This window comes from Astyanax mexicanus, chromosome 3 (genome assembly GCF_023375975.1).
Source record: "Astyanax mexicanus isolate ESR-SI-001 chromosome 3, AstMex3_surface, whole genome shotgun sequence".
Classification (NCBI taxonomy): domain Eukaryota; kingdom Metazoa; phylum Chordata; class Actinopteri; order Characiformes; family Acestrorhamphidae; genus Astyanax; species Astyanax mexicanus.
Window position 1 is genome coordinate 41530021 of NC_064410.1, and position 19118 is coordinate 41549138.

The 19118-nt window shown below is 37.1% G+C and overlaps 1 protein-coding gene across 10 annotated transcripts in view; it reads right to left on the reverse strand.

The window, feature by feature from the left end:
• adgrb2 (adhesion G protein-coupled receptor B2) overlaps positions 1–19118 on the reverse strand; it is a 522385-nt gene that overhangs the window by 90105 nt on the left and 413162 nt on the right. For 8 of the 10 annotated variants that reach the window (XM_049475336.1, XM_049475334.1, XM_049475340.1 and 5 more), the window contains exons 17-20: positions 11343–11446; positions 7774–7876; positions 6214–6315; positions 1763–1913 (exon numbers count right to left, since the gene is read on the reverse strand). In XM_049475336.1, coding sequence (XP_049331293.1) covers positions 1763–1913; positions 6214–6315; positions 7774–7876; positions 11343–11446 — 460 coding nt within the window. The remainder of the gene's footprint in view (positions 1–1762; positions 1914–6213; positions 6316–7773; positions 7877–11342; positions 11447–19118) is intronic. The other 2 variants (XM_049475339.1, XM_022683130.2) reach the window with 1 other exon arrangement.

Below are 19118 nucleotides of genomic sequence, written 5' to 3' on the forward strand. Positions count from 1 at the left end.
TAATTGCTTAGCTATCTCCTTGGATCTCACCTGCACTGGGAAGATGCTATCCTATACAATTTTTATCTCTGATACCACATCTGTGATACAGCAACCATGCTGAGCTGAACTGGCGTGCCATATTGTGGCATGTCACTGGGTTGCATTGAGTGAACGGAGGAGCCAGATTGTGGAATGTCATCTGGCTGAATAGAACAGAAGTGGCATGCCACGCTGTGTGGTGTCACTCAAATGAATGGAGAAAGAACAGGCACAGTGGTGCAGTCCGTCACGTTAACTTCTCCCTGGTGTGAGGTCATATTAGAGAAATCACATTACAGCTCTGATGAGGCTACCTGAGCACCTCTGTCTAAGTGTGTAAGTGTGTGTGTGTGTGTGTGTGTGTGTGTGTGTGATAGCTTGCTATCATTCATCTCATAAATCAAAGTTAGAATCTTCTATAGTCTTATATTTTTTACTGTACCTCCCCTATCATTGTTGTTTGTTTCACTGTGTTGTGTAACTGCTATTGGCTGCTACATTTCCTTGAGGATCAATAAAGCATCCACCCAACCCACCCATCCACCCCACCACCCACCCACCCATCCACCCATCCATCCATCCATCCATCCACACACCCACCAACCCACCCACCCATCCACACACCCACCAACCCACCCACCCATCCACTCACCCATCCACCCACCCACCCATTCATCCACCCACCCACACACCCACCCACCCACCCACCCATCCATCCATCCATCCATCCAACAAACAAAATGTTGTGAATTTAAAGAACAACCAAGTCTCCAGAAATAGAAAACCTGATTCTGTAATAAAATGCTGCTTATAAGGGTCACTAAATTATGACTGATGTTTAAGATTTAGTTCTGCTATCTACAATATGTTTCAGATTAGAAGGCGCACTATAAATAAACATCTATTTTCTGTTTAGCAGCGCTTGTACATGCCACCCAATACATGTAGACTAAGGAACCCTGTGTGTTCTGGTAACCAAGGGCGCTATCAGCTAGCGGTTCTTCCCGTGTAGCTTGTTTTATGCACTCACCTCTGAATGGCAAAAGAGCTAGCACTGCGGTTAGCGGCTAATGCTAATGTTAATGCTAATCCTGTTGCTCTTAGCCTTAGCTTATAATGCTGTACTTCATTGGAGTGGCTTTACTGCTCCTTAGAACCTGATATAATTCATGGATAAGGTGAACTGGATTATAAAGCACACTGCCAATTTTTAGTCCACCTTATAATAAGACCATAAAATACGGTATTTAAAGCCCAGTCACTCTGTCTGATCAGTTTCTGTCTTCCAATGTTTTGGGTTCAAGGTACAAATATATCCAGATATTAGGGCAGTTTTATCAGGGCAGTTTCTGAAGAAGTAATTTATTTTGTTTACTTAGGTTAAAGTTTATGAGTTTCCCAATCTGATCCAGTGATTCAGGCTGCGGTAGATCCAGGTATATTTCTATTTCTAGCCAAGTCTAGTTAACCGAGGCTCTTCTTTAACCATAATGTTCAGAGTGCTCTCTGGTGTCCTCAAAGCGTAATTAACGGACATTATTGCCATGTCAGAAGCAAATAAACAGAATTGGATTTTCTATCAACACCGAATAGATAAACACACCCACAACTGCTGCTTAACACAAGTGTATGACATATGTATGTACAGTACATAAGGGGAAGTCTCAGTATTGTATTACCTGTAAATAAACCTGTTTATTGAAGGTAGAAATGTATGAATGAGTACATGTGAAAGACCTACCCCAGCCCAGGCACAGGAAACGCTTGCGGATGAGGCGTGTCCTCATCTTGCCAATCACAGCAAGATAGGACTGCCACGCCTCCGTCAGCACCCAGCAGAAAGAGGCCAGAAAGAAGAAATGCAGAAAGGCAGCGGTCACAGTGCACAGCCCCTGAGAAAGAGAGAAAGAGAGAGAGAGAAAGAGACAGAAAGCAAATGAGATAGTAAAGAGCAAAACAGAGAAAACAGAGTTTCAGAGAAAGTGATACAGAAAGAGAGAGAGATAAATTAAGGGAGAACAAGACAGTGGGACAAATAACAAAAGACAAAGTGATATATGAAAAAATAAAGTAAGCAGAGCGTAAAGTCAGTAAGTGAAAGTGAAAGAAAAGTGTAAAAGCGAATGTGAAAAGAAATATTACAGAGATACAGGAAAAGTGAGAGGGAGAGTGAAAGACAGAGTGATCGAAAGTGAGAGCAAGTTAAGAGTGAAAAAGATGGTGGGAGAGAAAGTTAGAAAGAGAAAAAAAAACAGCGTGAGAGAAATGTGAGAGAAAGATACAGAGAAAGTAAGACATATAAAGCAAGTGAAATCAGAGTGAGAAAAAAGTAGTAGAGCGAGTGAGAGAAAGAAAAGAGCGAGAGTATGCGAGACAATGAGAAAGAGAGAAAGTGAGACAAGAGTAAAAGAAAACAGTAATTGTGAAAGTATAAAAGAGAATGTAAAATAAATATTAGAGAAATACAGAAGTGAAAGGGAGAGTGAAAGAGCGAAAGACAATCAAGAGGTAAAAATAGCATGAGAGAAATCAAGACATTGAGAGTGAATTAGAGAGTAAGAGATAGAGTGTAAAAGAAAGATACAGGTAAGACATATAAAGCAAGTGAAATCAGAGTCAGAAAAAAGTAAGAGTGAGTGAGAGAAAGAAAAGAGTGAGAGTATGAAAGTGCAAGAGAGAGAAAGAACAGAGATACAGAGAAAGCAAGACAATGAGAAAGAGAACAAGAGATGTATAGAGAGACATGAACAACAAGATAATTAACAAAAGAGAAGGTGAGTAAAACAGAGTGGGACAGCAAGTGAGAGAGAGGGGGGAAAGAAGCAAGAGAGAATGTTAGATAAAGAAAAAGAGACAGAAAGTGAGAGAAGACAATGGGAAAGAGCATAGTAAGAGTACACAAGTAAAAGAGAGAGAGAACGAGAAAAGTGAGTGTGAATAATAAAAATAGAGAATAGAGTGGTTTAGGGAAAGTGAGAGAGATAAAGCAAGAGAACAAGAGAAGGACAATGAGAACAATGAGAATGAGAAATTTAGAGAGCAACATAGTATATAGAGAAGAGAACAAAAATAATGCAAGAGAGAGTGATAGAGAACAGACAGAACAGATATATACAGAGAAAGTGAGATTGTGAGAAGGAGCACATCAAAGAGTGAGAATGAAAGATGGAGTGAGAATATTAAAAGTAAGAAATAGAACAGTGAGTGTGAAAGAGCAAGGCGAGAAAGGGAGATAGAAAGAGAGAGGGAGAGCGCGAGAGTGAGAAAGAGAGCCGGGCAGAAAGAGAGAGGAGTGTGTAGGAGCACAAGAGCGACATGGTACAGATAGAAGCATGCATGCTAACAGGTCTCAGCCACTTTTCACACTCTTTACAGAGACAGGGACGTGTTGGAGATGGAGGGAAAGGGCAGAAAGGTCGTTGTTATTAGAGACGGCTCTCTCCAGCTGAAATCCAGCAGTACAGTTACCACAGACTACTCTCATGACGACAGTTACCGAACATGGCTCTTACGGAGTGCTAGCGTGTGAGTTTAGAGGCTACTCCAGCCTGGAGTGGAGGGACTAAAGCACACGGACCACTCATCTTCTAAGGCTGCGGTGAGTGATGCCACAGCACGACAACAGAGCGCAAAGTGGGTAAGAGGGAGACATGTTATCTAACAGGGCTTAAAAAAGTACCCCATCATTGAGGTCAACTACAGTCTATGATCTACAAATGACTGAAGATGAAAGGGATATGGCAATTAATGGCTTCAAATTTAAAATTAAGTAGTGCTCTCAAAAGATAATACTGTGTGATTGTGTAACCATGCTTCAATTTCAATTTCTTTATACATTCATTGGTAAAAAAAAATAATTCACCAAGAATGTACACTATCAAATTAAACTTGACATTTATGAATGTATGCCTTGCGCTGGATTGGCGGCCTGTCCAGGGTATATACTGCCTTCCACCCAATGCCAGCTGGGATAGGCAATGGAATGCAAAAAAATTCTTTAAAAAAAAAGACAACAAATATGGCTGCAGAACGTCCTGCACATATAGACGAGATGTTAAAAACTACTCCAGCCCATATCAGTCTAGGTCTCTGATTACGACATTCCTATAAATGTAGGAAACAGTGGCTGGAAGATGGACAGCCTTGATGGTGGGCAATTTGTTAAAAAAAAATCATCCTTCTTCTTTCAGCTCAATGATGCACACCCTTTTAAAGTCTGCCAGCTAGGCAAAATATCTTTGAGTGCATCAAAGAGGCATGTCCATCAGTCGACGATCTCTCACCAAGAGGTACACTATATTACACCATACTGTAGCAAGACCCTGAGTCTAGTCAAACAACACCAGGAGTTGTGCATAAATCCTGCATGCATTATTTTTTGTAAAAAATTATATATCTAATATATAAAACTAACAAATAAAATAAAGTTTTGATAATTATACGTACTATATACACTGCCTGGCCAAAAAAAGTAATTGCCAAACACCCTTTAGATTTGATTGTGGCATTGTTTTGATAAGCTTCTGCAATTCCACAAGATTTATTTCAATCCAGTGTTGCCAAGATCTTGCAGTATTGATGATGGTAGAGTCTGACTGCTGCACAAAGTCTTCTCCAGCATATCCCAAAGATTCTCAATGGGGTTAAGATCTGGACTCTGTGGTGAACAATCCAGGTGTGAAAATGATGATCTCATGCTCCCTGAATCACTCTTTCACAATTCCAGCCCCAAGAATCCTGGCATTGTCATCTTGGAATATGCCCGTGCCATCAGAGAAGAAAAAAATCCATTGATGGAATAATGTGGTCTATATTCAGTATATGCAGGTAGTCAGCTGACCTCATTCTTTCAGGACATACTATTGCTAGTCCTGAACCTAGACCTGACCAACTGCATCAACCCCACATCATTTGCTTAGTTAAATCCAGGTGGCGACTTTTTTTTGTAATTTTCACTACCCGTCATTACATCTCTACAAAAAAAAAAAAAAAAAAAAAGTGCAGTACCACCCCAGAGACGTGAGCGATTTTCCGGATGCCATTTGAGCTCTGACCATACGGGAAGCAGAGACAGAAACAGGCGGAGCGCGAAGTGATTTGAAGCATGTCGTATGAGAAGCCTTTTCCTCTGACAGAACGCACCCAGATGACTAGTTTTGTTTACTGACAAAAGATGGGGCATAAGAGACCCTCAGAAGACACTGCATGACATCTCAATGACACAGTGAAATGATTTTTTTTTTACTTTCAATGTTCTCTTTTTGAACTTTTTGGGTGATTAAAATTAAGATTTAAGATGTTGGTCTTCACAGTTCAGTTCTGATGTCTGAATAAAACAGAATGGCTCAAGTGACTAGACCATCTTTTAGCTTCGGTTGGTGTCCGTTCCTGCCCAAAGCGACTGCTTGAGTTTGCATTGCAGTGGTTCCTCTCTTTTGCCTCCGTAGCCACACTCACACCCTCTCACAGTGATTGACACAGCTGACACAAAGCTGACCCCCGGAGGGCCCAGCAACGCAGTCTGTTCCAGCTGCCAGTCTACAAAAAAAAAAAAAAAATCGGCCCTCAACTTGCCATTTCCCTGAGATTCTATCATGGCCTCTTACATTATGTCGTGACAGGCCGGGGAGAGCACTAACATGCGCTAGCTGGCAGTGAATGGCACCACCGCCTCGGGTGTTACTGGGCCTACAGTCTGCTGGGAGAGCCTTCTACTATTAACTCTCCGTCCACAATCAGGTTTAATCTGAGTAGGCTAGAGCTAATTGCGTTTCTATCAGACCCTCAGTAATGCTGCATTTACATGCTGACACGCAGGAAAACCTGTCAGGGTATAAACTGCAATAATATTCAATCAATGGTGACAGAATTTATATTTAAGCCCGTCAAACGGGAATGCTAATAAAAGCAGAGCTTGGCAGTCTTGGTTATTTACTTCTAGAGGAAATTCATGTTCTTTTTAATTCATTTAAACAGTAGATCCAGGTCCATCTGCACTTGGGTTGAACCGCAAGACATTTAGCATCATTCTGGTCTGCAGTGGAAAATGAAACTCTTGACTGAGAGCACACTGCGTGATCCAACATTCTGTCATCAGTCCATCTGCAGAACATCTGCTTTCCCATCATTCCCTGCCATCATTATGTAAACGCAGCACAAGGGTTATGCTAGGGCTGCTGTCCTACTGCCTACCTCAGTGTCTAAACCCCAAGCTAACAGCACCTCATCGTCTTCACTGATGGGCACATCGGAACTGTTGACTGCAGGCTGAGTCATTTGACTGGTTTCATCTGGCTAGTTACAGTACAAATAAACAAACAAGTAGGGGTGGTGTTAAAGGTGAATTTAAGATTAAATACCAATGACAATGGTATTTAATGCAATGACAATGGATTAATGATTCATGGAAAAGGAAACAGTGGCAGATGATTAGGACAGAACATTGTTGTTTTAAGTTATAGCTACATGCTACATTTACACAGCAGGTGAAAGTAAAAAATATATATTTTTTCATTATATGCAACACAGATGTGTTAACTGTGTGGCCATGTGATTGACAAAATATGATTTGGCCATAAAATATTGATTTAGGCCACCTTCATATCAATTTCAAATCACTATTATATCTAAATTTGTGACTTCCTCAATACTGAACTTTATCTGAGGAGAAGGTGAAATGGACAAGAAAGCTTAAAAACAATCTTAAAAATGTGCTGAAATCTCATGTTTTTTAGAAAGTAAGCACCCTTTTTACAGCAACCTCAAATACATTCTCACTAAATAAGCCCAGCTGTGAAACACTGGGACTCCGCGATTGCTCCTGTGATGCTGGGAAAGATTAAACCAAAACTTCACTTTACCTGCTGTGAGTGTAGTCAAGAGATACTACTTTCCTTTTAAATTATTACTCTACATTCACATTAGCTTTACACTCTGAAGGGCCAATTATACTTCAGTATCGAAGCTATGGTAAAGCCTCTGTTAAGCTGTGTACCATATGCAATAGCCTAACTTCCACCTTAATAAATAAAGAAATGTATCTATGCATTGCCCAACACAGACAGAAGCAGCTGTGATTGGTCCACCAAGCCTTGCGTTCCCGCCAACACATTTCCAACTTTAAGGCTGATTTATACTAGTCAAAACTATTTATATTATTATATTAGTCAAAACTACGCCATAGCCTAAATTTCTATTTGGCAAGAGTGCGCTACGCAGAGGAACGTGTTTATACTTCTGTCTGCGCATATAAGCGTCTCTGCGGCTCTCGGCAGTTTAAACTGTGACGGCAGGAATGTTTGGGGTGGAACGCGAGGCACGGAGGACCAATCACAGCTCCGGCTGTCTGAGTCACGCTGCGCAAAGTAGATTTCCAGAGAGGTGCATGTCAATCTATGGTATAGGGTACACGTCGATGTATAGGCTATAAATTGCAAAGGTATAAATTGGCCTTTTTTCATGATTGCTTTGATGTAGCAAAGATTTTGATAAGATATATTACATAAAAACAACTTAAAACTAAATAGAATAATATTAATATCACATCCACTCCACAGAAGTTTAGTTTTCTCTAAACTTTCAACACAATTAGATTTAGTCTTAATGTAATGCTGTCCTTTTATGAATACGAATATAAATTTGATTAAACTATACACTTGTTTTGACTAAGGATTATTAGGAATAAAGGATGAATCTGGTTTTCTAACCACTTAACCAAAACATAGATACACACACAAATGCGTGCACATTTACCTTGCTAAGTGTCTGGGACTGTCCCACCAGTATAAGCACGTTGGAGGCCAGTATGGACAGGCAGAAGTTCACCAAGATGATGGACCTCTCTGAGCGAATGTACCTGAGAAAATCAATGAGCAAACAAAGATTTTACAACACTGAATGTTTGGGCTCTTTGCATTAGACACAATTCATTTATTTCTCCTCCCAGTTCAGAGAGTTAAAAATAACTGCTAGTGAATTGCACCACGCGTTCATTACTGTTCATGACTGCGTGCGGCATCGCTAATCACTTATTCCTGTCACTCAGCTGACTTTCTCTAAAGGCCACGTAGGAGAGCAGAGCACACTGTGAAAAATTTCGTGTCACTCCTGGAATAAGCTGACACTTGACTAAGCGCTGCTGGCGCCCAGCGCATGACGTTAGTCTCTGCTCTAGGCCATCTGCCACACAGTGGCTGCTGCGGTTTGAATCTGCACAATCCTCTGCTAGCACCCACCACATAATCCTGCCCTGCCACAGCCTGCTCCTGCCGTCCCTCATTTGTTCCCAATTACAGCTAATTGCAGTTTTGGCCCAGCGTGGCTCTGCCCCACGCCAGCCTCTCTCTCGCGCTCACTTTCCCTGCCTGAATAATCCTCCAGTGAAAGCTGATAAAATGAATTGCTTTTGGAGGTGTTTTATTATTATTATTTTTTCCCTCTCTCTTTGGTTGAGTTTCAAAAGGCCAGAGAGAAATGCGCTCCCAGAAATAGCCGACCAACCGCTTCGCTCAGTAAAGTTCACTCAATATGAAACTATGTCAGAAAGATGGCTTCAACTCTTGTATTATTAATAAAAGAACCAAAAAAAGTTCTAACGTGAAATGATAACGTAACATAAACGAAAGAAATACTTCCTTACTTACGTCTCTAAAGAATCTCTAAAGAGAATATGGTAACACTTCCTATGAACCATGTATTCATAATGCCTTATGAATGTATTCATAGTGCATTATATGACATGCGTAATACCTTGTAATGACTGTAATAAGCCTGTATAATAGCTCATAAGTACTTACAGCGACATTCATAACACATTATAAGTATACTACAAGAATAAGAACATTGTACAATGTAGTGTTGTAATGCACTATAACACAGATTTCGTATATTTTGGAGTAATGCATTATAATATGCAGCTATGATTTCTCAAATTTAGCTTTTATATAAGTGTGTAACACATTATAAAGCCTTATATACAGTCGCTACTGGCTTTAAGTGAAGTGAATTTTCATATGCTTTTTTAACATGAAGTACATTTTATTATGCCTCACTGTAATATCTTGACCGTAAGGTAACACTTTCTATGAATGTCATCTCTATAAGACTCTATAAACATACTCATAACACATTATAATGCATTCATAAGGCACTATGAACATGGCTATACATATTTATAAAAATGTATAATTCATTATAGCAATGTTCATTATGCATCATGAACTGTGATAATAATGCATTAATAGCTGTGTTTATAACATGTTATACATCAATACCAAGAAACTCCGTCCCTGCTTGCAGACTTTATCATGACTAAAAAGCTTCCTATAACTTATAAACACACTCTAAATAATCCTATAAATATATATTTTAACCACTCATACATTATTCTTGTCTTGAATATAATATTAATTATAGTCAATTATGATGTATTATAACAGGTCTTTGTGCGCTCTAAGTGCCAGACTTTCATTGTAGGACTAGATTATTAATGATATACTATTTTAACATATATATTATAAACACAGTTTATAATGTACTATGATCACAGGTCATAATGATTAACAAACATGGCTATAATGGGTTATGCATTTTTATAAACATGTATAGCCATGTTTATAATGCCTTATGAATGCATTATAATATGTTATGAATGTGGTTATACTGTCTAATAAAGATGACATTCATAGAAAGTGTTACCGAATATGGTAACACTTCCCTATGAACCCTGTATTCATAATGCATTATGAATGCATTCATAGTGCATTATATGACATGCGTAATACCTTATAATGACTGTAATAAGCCTGTATAATAGCTCATAAGTACTTACAGCGACATTCATAACACATTATAAGTATACTACAAGTATACGGGTTTATAAAGAAAGGGCTTATAATGCCTTATAATATCTGTTCATAAGAACATTGTACAATGTAGTGTCATAATGCACTATAACACAAATTATGTATAGATTTTGGTATAATGCAATATTTTAAGCAGCTATGATTTCTCAAACTAAGCTTTTATATAAGTAACACATTATAAAGCTTTATATACAGTCATTACTGGCTTTAAGTGAAGTGAATATTTTATACGCTTTTTAAACATGAAATAAATTTTATTATGCCTCACTGTAATGTCCTGACCGTAATGACTTTATAATGTGTCACGCACCTACATAAAAGCTTCATTTGAGAAATCATAGCTGCATAATATAATGCATTATACCAAAATATACCAAATCTGTGAATTAGTGCATTACAACACTACATTTTACAATGTTCTTATGAACTGATATTATAAGGCATTATAAGCCCTTTCTTTATACACACTTGTAGTATGCTTATGTGTTATGAATGTCACTGTAAGTACTTATGAGCAATTATACAGGCTTATTACAGTCATTATAAGGTATTATGCATGTCATATAATGCATTATAAATGCATTATATATAAATGCATAGGAAGTGTTACCGAGAATATTAACAATAAACGGTAACACTTTCTATGAATGTCATCTCTATAAGACTCTATAAACATTAGGCATGTTTATAAAGGCATTATAAACATGGCTATACATATTTATAAAAATGCATAATTCATCATAGCCATGTTTATTATGCATCATGAACAGTGATTATAATGTGTTTATAACATGTTATACATCAATACCAAGAAACTCAGTCCCAGCTTACAGACTGTATTATGACTAAAAAAAAGCTTCCAATTTATAAACACACCCTAAATAATCCTATAAATATTTTCAACCACTGATAAATTAGTCTTGCCTTGAACATAATATTAATTATGGTCAATTATAATGTATTATAACAGGTCTTTGTGTGCTCTAAGTAAAGTGACAGACTTTCATTGTGGGACTACATTATTAACGATATATATATATATATATATATATATATATATATATATATATATATATATATATATATATATATATTATACTATTTTAACATATGTATTATAAGCACAGCTTATAATGTACTATGATCACAAGTCATAATGCTTTATAAACATGGCTATAATGGGTTACGCATTTTTATAAATATCTATAGCCATGTTTATAATGCCTTATGATTGCATTATAATATGTTATGAATGTGGTTATAGAGTCTAATAGAGATGAAATTCATAGAAAGTGTTTCCCAATAAACTTTTGAAACATTAAAGAACCCCTACATAAATAAAACATTGTATACCTGCTAAAATATACACTCTAGAACCACAAACATGTCCTCAAGCTAAGAACCATTAAGAAGGTTTTAGTTATATGAGTGTGAGGGACATTTAAAGAAATTTCTTACCTCCAGAAGGCAGCATAGATAAGCAGCAGAATCAGTAGTGCAGTACAGGACACTCCACAGCCCACCATGAGGGGTACAGATGGCAAGCTGGAGGGTCCCATGTCCTGAGATTGAGAAAGAGAGGGAGAAAGAGAGGGAGAAAGAGAGGGAGAGAAAGTAAGAGGAGGGAGATTATAAAGTGTCTATGTAATCCAGATCTATAATATAGGCCTACATGATGTCAAGATCCACATGCTCAGCTAAGCATTCTCCCAAACATCTGTCACTACTGTATTACCATACGAGAACGTCCAGCCTAGTAAGTGAAATGATGTAAAATGTGCTTACTATCTTTGCTCCATAAAACCAGTATGACGCACGAGGGCTGCACACTATGTCATTTCAGAACTGTCAGTAACACAGCAGGAGGTGCAATGTCACATAAGGCAAATAATGCAGCTTTTTGATGCTGGATACAAAAGGAAAATTCACACTTTCTTAGTAAAGTGACAGACCTATCAGAAGGAGACTACTACATCTGCCTTATACAAAGTATTTACTCCAATTGGTAACACTATACTTGGATGGTCCATTGTAGGAGCCTCATAGTTGTTCAACTAACATTTTTTTTTATCTAACAATTAACCAAAAGCAGGATTCATACACTTTTTAAATACATTTTCATGAATTTTTCTGACTTTTACATGTCAAAGCAAATTTTCTTGACCATACGATTTTTAAAACAGTGAAAACATGCACAATAAAACCAAAAATCAACTAAGACCATAATCGAAATTGATTATACTAGGCCTAAAACGAATCTGACACATTTTTTTTTTAATAATACAAAGTGTGTCAGATCCTGAGAGCTCCATTGTGTAGGCCTTAATTCTGAGCTCACACATTTGTTAGCTCAAAAATTTCTCCATCGCTAAAAGGAAACACAAAGATTTGTAGACCAAATTTCCAAGACTTTTCCTAAACTTTCTAGGTATTTTTATTTTTCCAAAACTTATCCAGACCTGAAAATTGCTATTTTCACATTCCTTTCCTTTTCCAGGTTTTTCAAAACCGTACGAACCCTGTAAATGTCTACTAAATCATTTGTAACCCTACACCAAATTGTAACAGAACTGAACTGAACATTTTATAGTTCACAGTCTTAGGTTAATGTTTGGGAAACGGTTTGGTTTAAGGGTTGATTTGTGGTTAAGGTTAGGCTTAGGTTTGGGGTTAGGTGTAGAGTTAGGCCCTACAAAGACATTAAGTTCAATTTAAATAGACATACAGATGAAAATTAGTTGAATGTTAGATGAATATCTAGGAGGCATATATAATGGACAATCCAAATAAAATAATATCCTCCAATCTTATGCCAGATGACTTTTTGAGAGATTTTATTGTGATGTACGACATATACAATGATGCATGATTTTCTCGTTTTGAGGTTCCAATGAAATCCATTGTGTTTAACATTATCATAAGTTTTAATTATTGGCTCACTGTTATATGGCCATTGTGAATAAACAATAGTTAAGCTCCAATAAGTCTAGAGAAGGAATCATAAACACAGCAGCGAGTCTGAAAATGAGGACATTCAAGTAATGAGGCAAACAGACAGAAAACTGGGTAACAGGTAGGCGTCATAAACAGGAAGGCAAAACAACAGACAGGATGGTGCTGAGTATGACTGTGTAACCTCAAAGTAACAGACAAACAGAGTGGTGTATGCACAGTACACACAGGCAAATGAGGCTAAAAAATTAACAGCAGTTGTGTATTAGGATCAGGTGATTTTGGAATTTGGGAAACATCTCTGATAGGTGGAGAATGAACCAATTTCAGACCAAAATTTTTGATGGTCTTTGCAACTGTAAAGGATATTTAAGTTATTGAAATTTTTGAATTTTGATTGACTGACCTTTATTACTTAAGGTATTTTTTCTTTGATTACTTGAGTAATTCTTGCCATAATATGAATTAGAACATTACTAAATTGCTAAATTTCTTTCGGGATCAATAAAGTATCCATCCATCCATCCATCCATCCATCCTTCCATCCATCCATCCATCCATCCATCCATCCATATCTCTACCTCTTTAAAACTTTACAACTGATGCTCTCAAACACACACTAAGAGGCAAGAAATTCAAGTGATGAACCCTTGACAAGTTCAGCACAGCTGTTAACTGAAAGCTGAGCATTCTAGGTGACTCTACCTCATAAAGCTGACAGAAAAAAATGCCAAGATGTGCAAAGCTGTCATCTAAGAAAGAGGTGCTACTTTGAAGATATAGAAATGTAAAACATATTCTGGTATATAGCTGTCCAATATAGCTGCCCAATTTTGATTTTGGTTGCCGTCTGAGTGACATTTATGTCTATTATGTCTTTTTTTTTTTTTAGCTCTGTTATCTCCATTTCTGAATTATATTACAGAACTGGTTCTTACACTGTATAAAAGTGGGTTAATCTGAAGCTACTATTTAAAAAGGACAAGTATGAAAATGTCAATGCTGAATGTTGACTCGTTTTATTCAAGTCAACACAACTCAGCTTATTTGCTGCACAGTGTAAACAGCAGGTAAGGCTTTGATTGAGGGATTGGGAAGAGCACGGAGAGAGGAGGGAAGAGGAAGAGGACAGGATGGCAGGTAATGCACACCATATGGCCCTGTCCTTTCCCCCTGCTTTCTCTTTTTTTTCAGCTGCTCACTCTGTTTCACCTCATGAAACCCATGCCACAATCTCGGGCTTTAATCAATACCACTTATTGCTCACCCAATTAATTCTAGGGCTCGTCCCTTTTGCACTAGACCTGTCTAACCATAAGAGCTCAATATACTCTTCCTCATTCCTGCATTCTCTCATCACATGATTGGGAAGCAAATTCAGGGTTAAATGAAGTGGCCCTAGCCTTCTTATTATGGTGTGTAGTGGAGAGACCCCACTAATTTCCTTATGTCCACAGGAAGCCTTTGAGACCACTCAGATCTCTTCTGTTTGCACGAGTTCAGCAATACTGATGAGTTTGCGCCAAACGTGGACTTGAAGTGATTCAAATCATGTTTACCTTTCAAATGACGTCACTCTGAATGTACATCTCACTAATCAATCATCTTTCACACATAAGCAAAGCTTCACAAGCCTTGAATAGCTGAATAGCTCAATCAGTCACACATATACAATTTATTTATCGCTCAGAAAGAAAAAGTAAAAAAAAAAGTGCATCTGGTGTGGTGGTGTTTGATGGAGCTGCTGACCGGTACGTTTGTTACCCTCAAGGGCCATCATTGTAGCAAGTAGCAAACGACCTCGTCATATCTCAATATGAGTAGTTTTGTCTCAAAATGGGCATGAAGACCCACTGCTGTGAAAACGAACAACAGCCACCATAATATACAGCTCTGGAAAAAAATTAAGAGATCACTTAATTTTCTGAACCAGTTTCTCTGATTTTGCTATTTATAGGTATATGTTTGAGTAAAATGTACATTGTTGTTTTATTATATAAACTACGGACAACATTTATCACAAACTGCAAATAAAAGTATTGCCATTAAGAGCATCAATTGGCAGAAAATGAGAAATGTATGAAATAACCAAAAAAGATGCAGAGCTTTCAGACCTCAAATAATGCAAAGAAAACAAGTTCATATTCATAAAGTTTTAAGAGTTCAGAAATCAATATTTGGTGGAGTAACCCTGGTCCTTATCACAGTTTTCATGCATCTTGACGTTTTCTCCCCCACCAGTCTTACACAGGGCCGCTGCTAAGGTTTTGGAGGCCCTAAGCATAACTGGTCAGGGAGGCAATTTGGTTGAGGCCTAACGCTGGCTGCGTTGTCTGCGTATGCAGAGCGGCGGCCCTGGTCTTACACACTGCTTTTGGGTAACTTTATGCCACTCCTGGTGGTGCTAAAATTGAAGCAGTTGAGCTTGGTTTGATGGCTTGTGATTATCCATCTTGATTATATTCCAGAGCTTTTCAATTTGGTAAAATCAAAGAAATTCATCATTTTTAAGTGTTGTTTTTTTTTTCCAGAGCTATATATCTATGTACTATTTTAGGGGGTAATTTCTATTATTTACACTACAACTTCCACAAAAAAAGCTAATGTAATGCTAAATACTGTTAGCCTTAACCTCAACAAAGACAGTGTGATTCAATTCAATTCAATTCAATTCAATTCAAGTCAATTCAATTCAACCAAGGAAAAAAGACCCAGTCAGAGGAACCCATCCTCCGTTGGTCGACCCGAACACGTACTAAACATCTAAAAAGTCTCTGCTACACACCAAACAACATTAACATGAATAAACATATAAAAATACGGTAACACTTTACTTGGATGGTCCATTTTATGGCCTTGTTGATGCTCAACTGACATTCAACTAACACTGAATTGAATGTCCATTCAATGTAACTTAACCCTATGTTGAAGGTAAATTATTCAAAATAGAACCTAACCGTACACCTAACCCGAACCTTAACCCCTAATCAACCATAAAATCTAACCCTACACCTAACCCTTACCCTAACCTTAACCTAAGCTTAAAATCTAACCCTAAACCCAATTCTAAAATATTAAGAGGGTTAGAGTTGAATGTAGGGTTATATTCAATAGAGAATCATTTACTTTCAACTTTTAGTTCATTTGCATTTAATAGACATAGTTGATGTAGTTAAATGTTAGTTGAATGTCAGTTGAGCATCAAAGAGGCCATCAAATGGACCATCCTAGTAAAGTGTTACCAAAAATACAATTCATAACTCACTAGTTGTTGCATCGACTAATCTAGTAGTCGGCTAGTTGACCAGAAAATCAATTAGTGAGGAGCTGTCGACTAGTCGGACGAAGAGAAAACAGTAGCGAGGATGCAGGTTAACAGTAAAGAATGTAGATCTTCTGTAATAAACACTGCAATAATCAAACTCCGTTAGCCTGGTATTAATTTAGAAGAGATTAATCAAATTACACAGCTGCACAATATGTAATGCAATGCTTAAGTAAAAATAAATATATAGTTTGCCATTTAAATTTTCTTAAAATGACTAACTAATTATTATTATTATCTATCCACATTAATCACTGGGGGAGTTGTATTAGTGTTATAATTATCCTTATCCAATTCCCCCTGGTAATTATGTCTGTGGTTACACTATTAATGTTAATAGAACAATGTACTTCACCAGCCAACACTGCTGTAGTTATCTGTTATTGTACCAGATGGAAAGAGACTTTTTTCTTAAGTCTTTGTCTTGTTCCTTCTGACAGTTTAAGGGAACGGATTTAGATAAACATAAATATAGGATAAGATAAACGGGTAAAAGGGTTTTTGATGATAGCACATGCCTTTTCTTGAAACTCTAAAATGATATATTGCATGGTTTGAACATTATTTATCTACTGAAATCAAGTTTAATGCAATAAAAAAATGAAAAAAAATAATTGGACCTTATAATAGAATTCAGGACCCCAGTGCTAAAGAGACAAATGTGCTAACCACAAAACCACCACGCTGATATATTTTCTAGCATTTATGACGTTTATACTTATTACATTAACAAATAAATAAATTTCTTTGGTGCATGTCATTTTTTAGACTTTTATTTACAAGCAAATTATTATTTTCCGCTTTGTTAAAAATCTGCAGTATTATGTGTCAAAAAAGACTTAATTAAATGTGATAAATCAAGCAATAATAAAAGCTCACTTTTCAGCCGTATGTTTTCACTGATTTCCTAATCAAATTAATTAACATTTTTAAATCACATTTTGCCATCTTCTGTGTCAGCTTGATATGAGCATGTTATCACATAGAAAGGATACAAGTGAACTTCCAACAAGCCATAATGAGATTTTGTTCAAAACAGCAACGTATTAATTATAACAATTATAAAATATAGATTATGTTACCAATACCACCTTTACACTATGCATACAATACAATGATCTCTGATCAATGTTCTTGATCCTGGAAAGCATCACGATTACAGCTGACTGATGCTTTAGAGATTTGTCCTCAAACATGCTGCAGTTGAATTTTGGGATTCTGCCATGACCTGTAATGAGCCTTGTGATCGCCAAACCCTGCATGAACTCCTAACCTGTTTTCTGAGGTTGTGAATCTGCCTATCCTATAAACTGAAGTTTTCACCGACTACCTTCTCTTGTTTGTGGTATTCCTCATCTGGAACTATTTATTTTCCATCATATCAAACAGATATCATAGATCTGAATACTCCTATATTTTTATCATGTTAATTGTTTGGTCTATATAAGTAAAATATCTGTTGGTTGACTTATTAGGCCAAAAGATCACAAAATATAATATACTGACATAATATACTGTAGATATAGAAGTAAAAGTGAAGACAATCAGGACAAATGCTTTGATATGACATCTTTACACTTAAATAAATCTTTACAAATTAATAAACAGATAAAATAACAACTGTTTACCTTGTTTAGTCTGGTCTTTTGGAATTTTTTAATTGGTCTGAACTAAAATAATCTGTGTAAAATATGCTGTTAACCATGTTCTGGAACAAAAGACCAAAAAAAACTGGTCCAACCAACAAAGGTAGCCTTAGTGCACTTCACTTGAACCATAGTATTTTTTTTATTTGTATGCAGTGTGAAAGCACTTTTATGGATGGTTTGCGCTTTAAGATAGGTGTCACGACTGATCAGAGGCCAGACACATGCAGTTTTAAAAAAGGAAAAAAAAAAGGGTTTTATTACAAGACTTGGATAAATGCTATACAGGTACATACCAAAAAATGCAAGGCCGGACAACTTAGCAAACAAGGGCAAAAAGTTCAAGTCCAAAATAAAGTAGCAATAAAAGTCATACACGAAAAATTAAACAAGAGTGACAGGAATGCTAATAATGCTAGGTGGCTAGTCACAACTCAGCAATGAACTGACATTGAACAAAGGAGAGGGTATGTATAGACAGGTACACAGGTGAAAACAATCAATAGTCTGGTGACTGAGACCGAGTGAGTGTCCTGTGATGATGATTAGGAGTGTCAGCGGCATTCTGGGAAAATGAGTCTGGATCAGCATGGAAGACAGAGGGAAAAATGACAGTTTCGTAAGGAAAGCGTTCAATTCTTCATTCAAGAACAGAAAAAGAGAAAGAACAGAGTGTTGTGCTGAAAGACAACTCCCACAGCAGTACGGCTGAAAATGCGCATGTTTGTGACTCCTGTATCTACTGTAACTGTAGAAACTGACTAAATGTATACAGTGTAAAAAAAACAACAACAACAACAACAAAAAACAAACAAGAGCATGGTCTGGATTCTGGTCTGGACATTCAGGTTTGGAGACAAAAAAAAAACAAAACGAAAAAAAAAACTATAAATACTAAACTTTTGGCTCCACCCTCTCAGGATGGGTAAAATGGCCATCTGTCTCACCTCATTACTCATAACAATGTTAGTTTGAGTGTGAACTTGATCATCCTTTACTGTAACTATTATTCATGTGCGTTGTTAACCACAGCACCATGCTGTCATAAAATACTAACATTATATTAGAGACAAAGACCTTCAAACAGTCAGTCCTTAAATGTCCCGTTTGTTCTATCTAGCTGTGAGTTCTCACCAAATAATCACACTGACCAATTAGCCGTCTTGTGCCAGGCTTAGCACTACCCACATGCAAGGCTGTGTATGAGAGAGGGGGAGGAAAAGAGAGACAAAAAAAAGAGAGAAAAAGAGAGGGAATAAAATAGTAAAAGGCTAGTAAAGACACAGGGGAGCACGGGGTTGCGGTGGTTCA